At 36.7% G+C, this 10847-nt stretch overlaps 1 protein-coding gene across 1 annotated transcript; it reads left to right on the top strand.

The window, feature by feature from the left end:
• The first annotated feature begins 348 nt into the window (after positions 1–348).
• LOC112570958 (alpha-soluble NSF attachment protein-like) lies at positions 349–8251 on the top strand. Its single transcript, XM_025249714.1, has 9 exons — positions 349–486; positions 1353–1435; positions 2058–2174; positions 2495–2541; positions 3070–3147; positions 3504–3559; positions 3907–3991; positions 4299–4472; positions 6070–8251. Exons 1-9 carry the CDS (start codon positions 395–397, stop codon positions 6217–6219), a joined length of 882 nt encoding a protein of 293 aa, XP_025105499.1. The 5' UTR covers positions 349–394; the 3' UTR covers positions 6220–8251.
• The last annotated feature ends 2596 nt before the right edge of the window (positions 8252–10847 follow it).

The following is a 10847-nucleotide window of genomic DNA, read 5'->3' on the forward strand; positions in this document are numbered from 1 at the left end:
GTCATCTGTGAGTAGGCATTCATTCTTGACACAGTTGTTTGAACCGCTCGTACATTCTCTAATGGAAAACGATAGGAAGTCTCGTGTTTAATCGAAACCTGTCTAGTGCCTCCTGACATAGCGAAACTAAGGTCTTGGTTAACGACGTGAAATGGTTGAATTACAGATTAGATTCATGGTGGATGCTGCGTACACTACACCGCTCATCGCGCCAGGCCTGTACCGGAAGTTGAGCGAGTGACTTCCCTTGTGTGTAGGTGGCGTGGGGGGCGGAAGTTGACAAATCGACCGACGTCTGTCTTCTGCATGGCTAATGTTCACAAATACATCAGCTCTACCATCGCTGTCCCATTATAAGTAGGCAAAAAGTGTGATCTCGGATCTTATCAATACCATGGCAGACAGTGAGCAAAAGGGAATGCAGCTCATGCAGGAGGCTGAGAAAAAACAGAAGACCACGAAAGGGTTTTTCAGCTCTATGTTTGGGTGAGCTAAGAAAAGATTTCTTGCGTGTCGAAACTTTCTGTATCACGCAGATAAAGGAATGAGTCATTTTATCACAACATGTGACATTCACATGTGTATATGTGTTGTAGAAAGCAGTTGATACTTTTACAATGTGACATAAAAACGCAAACAAAGTCATCTAGGATCATTCTTTTTCCAAGATTCAAAATGTGACTTAGAGTTAGGACTCGATTCTGGTCTGTAGTCAGCTGAGAACAACTCAAGTAGGGCCCTCTATGCTTTTACATAGGTTGTTATGGACGCTGTGACATACACCGTGAAACCGGAAAAAAATCCTAACCCAAGCTGTAACAATAAGACAAACCCAACCACTAATCCTATCCATAATTCTAGCTCCTCTTTCCCATCGTGAAAAGAGCTATGTGTTCATGGATCTCCCTACAGTTGTACCATCAGCTGATAGCTATATAGCAACTCATTGTCCCCCAACACTGTGTATCACCACACTTTGTTGCAGGACGGATTTTTCTCAAAGTTACATATAGTTACTGATCACATACTCCTGTTATGTTGCCACCCTCACCATTCACACTACAGTTGTGATGAATACATATCGATGAGACAGTAATCTGGGATTGTATATTTAAGTCCTACTCTGTAATGTAGAATTAATGTCTGCGAGTAGCTATACTGGTTGATGCATCCCCAAGGTAGTCCAAATAAAGCAGTAACTAAGTTTGCTTTTTATATATTAAGAAATTTATTCTAGTTCCTCATACCAGAGATGTTTACCCATTTAATTTGTCAGTATTTTGCATAGACAAATCTGGAAAATAGAAAGTGAAATAAATTATTTTATTATGACGATAGGATTCTTTTAACAGGGGTGGATCTTCGAAGCAGGAAGAAGCTGCTGAGTTGTATGTGCGAGCAGCCAATGCTTTCAAAATGGCAAAGAAATGGTCAAGTGAGTCTTGCTTTTTGGATTTCCTGTTTAGATGGAAATTTAATATATAAAGATAAAAAAAAAATAGTTCCTTACCCCAAGATTGGCATATTGTTTTTTTGCACAAAGATGTAATTGCCTATATACATTTCACATTCTCTACGGTGGGCTGTAGGACATTGGAACTTTTGCCTACATTTTGGAAAGAAGTTAAAATATAATTTCTCTTGAGATCAAAAAGAAAGTGTATGTGAAACATGGGGAGCAGATAGCCTACAGTGGCCAACCCCAGAGTTGCATGCACTAGCTGTTTCATATGTGATGCAGCTTACTGCTCCAGTTGACCCATCTGTGGAGTTGCTAGCAGACTGTATGGTTGGAGGATAAGGAAGCCCTCTTGGGAAGGAGGCACTGTTAGCTTAGAATTTTGGGAATTAGTATTGTGCAGAGATGTAAACTAACCACTAGGAAAAGATATGATTCACACTGGTGGGTGTTTAGTAGTCTTAGGATATTTTTGCTTGGGTTTTTTTTTTTGTTTTTTTCACGTTTTCTTCTATAGCTTGATACTTTTATACATGCACATCTGGAAATTAAATTTATGGTTATTTGTGCGTAAAATAATATTTTTTTGGTGTTACAGTGGCAGGAGAGGCATTCTGTCGTGCAGCAGAACTGCAGCTTGCCCTTGGTAGCAAACATGAAGGAGCAACACATTATGTTGATGCTGGCAATTGCTATAGAAAGGGAGATGCTAATGGTCAGGAAAATTGTTTTTTATTCTTCTTTCACTTTGCGGTAAACATTTCTGTAGAATAACCAGTGACATCATGTCAGAAAATTTTTGATGTTTTGATCATATAATAGTAATGATTTGCCCTTTTGCGGCCCATTTTGTTGATTATGTGTTTAAACAAGTTTAGAGGTAAACAGGTAACAATTATATGAGATGTTGGCATTAAAGGAAATCCACTGCCATGTATACTGACAGTGAATTTTTTAACAGAACAAAAGTGGAAGAATGTGTAGATTTATTTTAAAGGTGAAAGTTTTCATTATTTAGTATTTTGCTACTTTCAGAGGCTGTCAGATGCCTACAAAAGGCAATCGAAATTTACACAGATATGGTAAGTAAAAACTGCTTTAATAAACATATTAAGCTTAATAATTAAGCATATATAAACTCCAAGAATATAAAAAAATTTTCAGCAAGCGCATTTTTCAGTAAGGTATTTCTGATAATTTTCATGTAGCTTTAAAAAAATAACTATAATTTCAAAGGAAATTTATTCAGAATAGTAGAGTTTAAAAAAAATTGTCTCTATGTGTTAGTAGAACAAAATAAACCACAGCATTACAAATCAATATTATTGTGTAAAACTATGAATGAATGTTAAAACCTTCATGTTCTGTTTGATATACTGAGCTCAGACTGGGAAGAGCCAGAAAAATCATTACATCATCTTGTTGGCATTCAGGGGGCTCTGTTTCAGTGTTTGTGTTAAGTGTGCAACACAGGATTGGTTAGGAAAGCAGATATAACGCATATGACTGAATAGTTAAAAGAAAAACTCTAATAAGACCAGTTAGTAACTTTTTAATCTCACTATGACAAATAGTAACTTGGCGAATAATTTGGTTTGTTTCATTTAAAGGGGCGTTTCACGATAGCAGCCAAGCATCACATCTCTGTTGCTGAGATCTACGAAACAGAGCTGATTGATATAGAAAAGGTAGCACACTTATCTGGCCTTCTCATTTTTCTCTTGTGCTTATGTCCTTCTGCAGCTTCAAATACCTGTATCATTTATAGTGGTGCCTCCCTTTCTGTGGAGTAAAGTATCTGATTTTTAAGTGAACCAGACTGTGTCTGGAATATTATTTGACGTTTAAACAAGGTGAAACAGACTGCATCACTTTACATTGCCCATGGTAACAAGGGTTGATTTGGCAAAACAGCACCTGAAGTTCACAAAAATAGCATTTGAATATTCTTCTAGTAGAGTTTTGATGTTTTCCACTATATGGCTTAATGAAATGATTTCTGCACAAAGAATATAATGTCATGTATTTCTTATTGTTCTTTTAGGCTATTGCAAACTATGAGCAAGCAGCTGATTATTATAAAGGAGAAGAATCTAACAGGTAAAACTAATGTCTGGTACATTTCATTTAAGAGGGAAAGAGAACAAGCTAATCATTGTTGTCATTCTTTGTATCCAACAAGTCATTATTTCTGCAGAGTTGGACCATGGCACCAAAAACAATCAATATTTTCCGGAGCCGTGGCTCACCTTATTTAGTTTTTGCTTACATCATAATTGGCAGAACATTTTGCATTGTCTGATGTATTTGTACATGTTATGGTGGTAACTTTAGGCTTCATGCAACCTTGCTTACCCTGTGTATACACTACACATAGTGTTCATCATATGTATAGATTATGGCCTTATACAATTTGCACAGGCATGATCAAGTGGCTTCTCTTTCAGTTCTGCCAACAAATGCCTAGCCAAGGTAGCAGAGTTCTCTGCTCAACTTGAGAACTATGAAAAGGCCATTGAAATCTATGAGCAGGTACGACTTACTGTTCCATTTTAATATTCTGTGTGGGTATGTGTGTGTCTAATTGAAGAGTTCTAAGTAAATTCCAAAGTAAATTCCTTTTGGTTCATAATCAAGTAATGAATATCCTTTAAGCCATTTAACAAATTTAATTAACCTTGTAAATAAATAGTACCAATAGTTTCTAATATAAAGAGCATGAAAAACAGTTTGGTCAAGAATTGTGAAATAAAATATAATTTTGCACAAACTTGAGTGATGTTTCAATGCATGTTTGCCATGGATAACAGTGCCAGTGGATTAATGTGTGGTGTTTCAGCTGGGTATGTTTGCCATGGATAACAGCCTGCTTAAGTACAGTGCCAAGGATCACTTCTTTCGTGCTTGTGTTTGTCACATGTGTGTTGACCTGGTGAATGCACAGTTGTCAGTAGAGAAGTACGAAAACATGTTTCCAGCATTTTCAGACAGCAGGGAGTGCAAGTTGATCAAGGTATATTCTTTGTTTTGATCTAGCTTTAAAATTTTTTTACAAGTTTTTTTCATTTTATTAACAGACACTAAATTGATGGCTTTTTCTTCACAAAAGAATTTTGGATAGAAGATTACCTTGTTATGAGTAATCCTTGTTTCTGGACTGTTTTTGCATTCCCTTCCTCAGTGCCAGGATTGTGGTCTGTTCTCAGGTGTGTTGCTTTAAAACTTCAAATGTATTCAAAAAAAAAAACATCTGTCTTTTTTTACTGGGCTAAATTTGAAATTGTTTATGCTGATCCTCCCTTTGCGAAGGTCAACTTGACAGGAGAGTCCAGTGCTGGGAAGAAGGAAGTGAGTGTAAATATTGGCAAGAACTATTCAGGTCATGTTTCCTTACAATTTTATGGTTATGGATGCCTCTAAAGCCTACAGCATGTAGATTTCTATGACCATATTCATGGTTCTTAATCCTTGTGTCCATGGCATCTGTGCACTTCGAGCAAACTTCCAGACATCTTTATCCTGAGAAAAGTGTCACCCTTGACCTCTACATCTGTGATTGTGTCATCAGCTACGAAGGTTTAGCAAGGCTGTAGGTCACATACATGCTGATAGTTTTCATTCTGTTTTCAAAATAAGTAACTACTACACTAATAGGGCTCGGGGTCAGCTCTTTGTTTTTGGGACCATCTGTGTTTGTTTTCTTTTCTCAGGCACTTTGAGCCTGCCTTTGATGGTGGGGTAAAGTGTTATATAAATTAACAAGTTGTAGTTGGTGGCTCACCTTGCTTTAGAAGTCACACTGGACATATGTATAGTGCTTTTATTATTCTTTAATTTGCGAATTGTTAATGGTACAGGAAAAATATCTTATTTTAAAGCTGAATCATTTCTCTATAAGTTACTTTTCTGGGTTTGTACGACAAAACTCCCTATCTTTTGAAAATGTAAGTTCTTTGTGGTATAGAGAGCAAAACTTGGTAGAATACGAGGTCGATGTTCCCCCTGTTTTCTGTCAGTTTTCTCAATCAGCCGAATTACTGTGTATCTTGTGATTTTCCTGATTCTGAGAAGTTTACTTGTATATTAATAACTGGAACTTTTTACGTACATACCAAACTTTCACTATAGCTCTACTTACAAAACATGATTCTGAAAGGCAATTTCAGATATGCTGATATGTGTGAATTTTCTATAAAAAAAAAAAAAAAAAAAACGAACAAAACATAGTCCTCACTTAAGGTAAAACAGTTCATTTCTGCTAAATGTGATGTTTAAAACTAATTCAAAAGTTCTGTGACAGTTATTTTTGTATAATTTTTTTTTTTAAATAGCCAAAATGTGACTACTAATGGAGGCATTTTGTTGGAAAGGGAGGTGACCACATTGAGTTAAATAAATTTGCTAGCATTTCATTTAAGATTAGACTTTTAAAGCCTGTAATTGTTTATATTGCTGGACCCATGTGCATGATTTTAGTGTATGTGTGTGTATGTCAAAGTGCAAAGTAAAAGTATGTAGGATGTATTTGTTTCTATTAGTTTAAGATGTTATTTAGTGTAATGAGCTGTGGAAAAGTCATCGAGGTACTGAAGTATTGGTGTGTTCTGCAGAATCTTCTAAAGGCCTGTGAGGAGGAAAATGTTGATGCCTTTACCGAGGCACTGCGTGACTTCGACAGCATTTCCAGGTTGGACAAGAACCTTACAGCTATGCTCCTAAAAGTCAAAAAGCAGCTGAGCTCAGAGCCAGAGCTGTGTTGATTACATGGCAGCTGAAGAGGGCTGTGATGATTGTTGTCAGCATGATACAGTGATGGTTGGTTGGGTGACAATCAGAACTTTGATCACCTGGCTGACGTTCTCATTGAACATTTCAGAAGAGTTTGGTAGAGTTACGAGTACAGAGCATCACCTGATGAGATGGCTGAATCTAAAAACATTGCTACTGCTTTGCGAGTTTCACTTTGGTTTTGTTTAGCTACATTTCCCTTTCCTGCCCCTCATTGTTGCTCCAGATCAGAAAAGTATTAGCAAAATCTGATGGTAAGGTGTTTTTTTTAACATGTTAAGCAGATTTTCTGCATGTTTAGATGGAACACAAATTATGATTCCAAAGTAGAGAAGTGAGCTATCCACATCTCACCTGTTTGAACGTTTTGATAAAAGACATCCACTGAAAGATTTTTTGTGCGTATGAAATTATATGATTTCAAAGCAGTAGTCCTATCCTGATTTCATGGAATTAAACCATCATCGGCTGAGTAGTCTTTATTTCAGTCTTTTTTTTCTGACACCATTTTCATCAGAACATATTTGAATGGTTTCATCACCTTGCTAGACTTTACTAGCATGCACTTCTGCCTTTTTCTTTTTCTCTTCAAAAATGTGTAATTGAGGAAATAAGCAGAGAAAAAAATGCTTAGAACACCCACATTAGAGTGGTATAAAGAATGCAACTTGGTAGGAAAGGAGTGATTTATTTTTTAAACATGCCAGTAACTTCCCACATATCCTATATTTGTCACAGGGACAGTTCAGTTCAAGTAAAGTGTTTCAGTTCACAGAAGTAATTCTTTTTCAGTTTCACATAATTGAGTTAAACGGTTTTTATAAGAGAATCTAAAACTATAAAAAAAAAAATCTTTGTTATTAAAGCGGTAAAACTTGCTGTTTACCTACAGTTTATTCATTGTTCCCTTTTTTTGGCAATGATAACAATACAGTGAGACTTTTCATAAAACTCTTTTTTATGATACTCTTAACTTTGGGAAACAGGATGGTCTAGCAAAGAAAATGTTCAAGCACTTATACAAGTTTTGTGGTGTTTTCTTATGTTTTAATTTTAAAATTATTATGACTGTGTTTAGGAAAAATATTAATCTGGTCTTGGTTTTTTTTAAAAAGGTTTTTCTCCATTTTATTGTTTTCCCATTTGAGATAAAGTGCATGCCTACATATGTACCTGTATATGTGTGTGTGTGTTTTGAGATAAAAAAAATATGCAAATGGATGGACAGAAAATTGTGTATGAAGTCTAAACAGTCATATAACAAGTATGAAAAGTATGCAAAATTGTCTTAAATTTTCATAATTGCTTACATTCCTTTTGCACATATTAAGGCTTTTCTCTTTTTTCCTATTCAATGGGGAAACCTTTCAAGTCTTGATCTTTCACTTAACAGAACATTTTCAGCTACAAACATCTTTATGATAAAGAATTTTTTATATACATCATTTAGTATACCCAAAGCTATGAAATAAAAAGCATGTAGAGCTAGTGATCTTTACAATTAAAGCTTGGAGCAGCGCTAGCAAGCCAAATAAACTTCTGTTTCTAGTGCTGTTCAAACTGAGTTGCATTCTGCCAACAGAAAGTTTTAGCTTGAGTGTGCTGTTGTGTGGGCTTTTTTTTTTCTTCTGATTTTGTTGCATATCTGTACAGACTTTATGTAATATTTGGTGAGTGAGAAACTTACAGTTGACCAAATCCTTTTCTTGAAAAATGCATGATGTATTTGTACTGTGTGTAATAATATGTGTTTTCTCTCTCATAGCATGTGTTATTAAACTTGAGCAATGTTATGGATAGCTCAATCTCCTAATTTTCATGTTTTTTCCCCTGCAAATTCTCAGTATGTGAGAGAGAAAAAAAGTATTGATTGTGATAATTGGGGTCTAGATCAGCTTTGTTTAAATGGTCAAACAAAGATAGTGAAAGAGACAAAAGTGCAAATTTGTTAATTATGTTTTTAAAACTGGACCATATTAAATTGCAAACTTTAACCACCTGAAATTTTGTTCTGAAACTCAATATATCTATTTAGTATTAAGCATACAGTTTGTTTGTGTATTAGATCAGTGTCATAAGCATTACTCTTCACCTTCATCTTTAACAGTTCCCTGTGTATTGTGTCTCTTTGGTATCAGTGGTCGGATGTATGTGGAGTGCTGGAGGGGTTAGACGATTGGTGTTTTTAGTGGGTTAGGACCAGAAACTATGTTTGTTTATTATCTTTTTGGGGGAAGGAAACCTTTGTGCTCACAGTTCTCATTACACCAACCCTTACTCACAGGCCAAGGACTAAAATATAATACCTGGAAATCAACATTAACTATTTAAGTACAGATATAATACCTGGAAATCAACAGGACTATATAAATACAGATATAACAAGGGTGACATGTGAAATGGGGGAGAACCACATACATCCTGCTTGTCTCATTGACAAACTAGACACCTCATAACTAAGCTGACAGGGATAAAAATAAAAGTCTTAATAATTTTTGGTATTTACATTAACCTTTTAATTTATAACTCAGCTGAATAAAGAGAAACTAGGAAATAAGGTAATATATTGGTGTTGGTATGACTGCCTCACTTTTCGTTGTCACTTTATTCTTTTTTTTTTGTACGCACTTCTACAAATGTCCTTAGTCTCAGCAGACTTATTCCTGTATAATGCGGTATGCAATGATCTTGACATGCACATGATATTGCATGCATGTAGAGTAATGCTAGCACAGAGATTCCATCTTCCTGCAAGTTCGACATTAGTATTGATGCACAAGCAAAGGTGCACATACATGAAAATAGACATAGACGTGGTTAGGTCTCATTCTCTTGTACACACAAACCTTGTCTATCATCATAGTAAGACACAAACATGAACCAACAGCGAGCACGACTAAGGGGAGGGAACAGCGGGTGGCATGGAGTTTGCTCCGTGATTCTCTCCCCTTGTTGCGTCCACCGCAGCGGCATGCATGGTGCTGCAGAACACAGTGCAGCAAAACTGTCGCCGCTGAGCTTAGGAAAGGTAGTGGGGCGGGTGCTATGATGGTTTCCATATACGAGTTTGCTACTGAAGAGTTTCGTGTGTTGTAGCAAATGGATTACATGAAAGTGTCCGCAGTGGTGTGGCGTACAGTCAACAAAGTAGCACACGCTTTGCTGAATTCATGGTAATAATTAAAGTATGGTGTGAAATAGCTAAGAAAATAAATATACATTTTTAGTAAAATTTTGCTGGTCCAGAATTCGTAAACCTGCTGGCAAGAATAAGAAAATTATTTTGGTGTGGGGTGGATGGAAGGAACCTCCTTTAATGTTAGACTATTTCTGGGGCTGACTTTTTATCTGTGAAATAAAATGTCTGCTGGTCCAGAATTTGTCCGGAATAAGACAGTGATATATCTTTTACTTTGTTACTTTGTTTTTTTCCAGCGGGTTGCATATCTGACAGATTGTTTTATGTGAGCAGAAGCTTATTTTTATTTTTTTTTAAAAGAAATATAACGCCTTGGGCTGTGTAAATTATCAGTCTGTGTCTGCGCGGCTGTGTTTAATGACCACTCGAGAATGAAACATTGAGCAGGTGTCACAAGCTGATTCACAGTTAAATTATTTCAATTGTTCACAGTTTCTCAGTCTTAACCTGTTAACGTAGTTGCTGTGTCCAGTGCCGGAGTCGGTCTGGTGGCACAGCGGTGACTTGTCATCAAGACCACGAGAATCAGGAGTTCAAATCTCAGGCACGCTGTTCTTTCTCTTCATGGGCACATGTTTACGGGGCCCGCCGTTTTGTCCTGATATAACCTTGGTTGCTAGCTCGGCGTGAAACACTCCCTTCCTGAAGTCTACTCATTTCCACTGATATCACAGTGAAAGGCATTTACTCCGAGGTCACATTCATGCGCATTTACTCCGAGGTCACTTTGATACGCATTTACGTTGAAGCCACATTGATACGCAATTACCTTGACACTTTGTGGGCATTATGTGCTGTCCACAAATTTGGTTTTTTTTTAAATAAAACTTTCTTGTGGCTTGATTAGTTTAGTTTCCTTTATGCTGGACAGCGATTCGAGCGCGTTTTCCTGCAGTCGAGCTGTTGACACAATGGACCCTGTCCCCACCCTGGGTATGTCATTAAGTTACTTCGTGTTATGTTTGCACCGAGTTTTCCTCTAATTCCCGTCAGTTATTTTTGGAAGGCAAATACAAAGGGTTACTAGAAAACAAGTCGTCGAAGGCATTATTTCCACGAAAAGGCGAGCTTTGGTTCCTGCGCCTTTTTTCCTTCTCCTATCCAGCTGTTAAATTTTTTGTATTGTCTATAAATAGGAGATGGCAAACAGTGCGTTCATCTAGGTTAGTTCTGTTTTTACTTTCAGCGAACGGATCTAAGACTCTTTCCGTTATATTCCGTTATAAATGAACAAGGTTTAGGTTTACCCTGCATTGCTGCCATACGATAGCCTGATGTGTTTCAGTCGAGTCAAATGAAACAAGTGGCCAAAAGTTAGCAGCGATCAGGAGAAAATAAATGGGGAAAACACCGCATGTTGTTTTCTGATTCCCCCTGAATTAAAATCTCTCTCTCTCTCCC

The sequence above is a fragment of the Pomacea canaliculata genome, linkage group LG8, assembly GCF_003073045.1.
Source record: "Pomacea canaliculata isolate SZHN2017 linkage group LG8, ASM307304v1, whole genome shotgun sequence".
NCBI classification, from domain to species: Eukaryota; Metazoa; Mollusca; class Gastropoda; order Architaenioglossa; family Ampullariidae; genus Pomacea; species Pomacea canaliculata.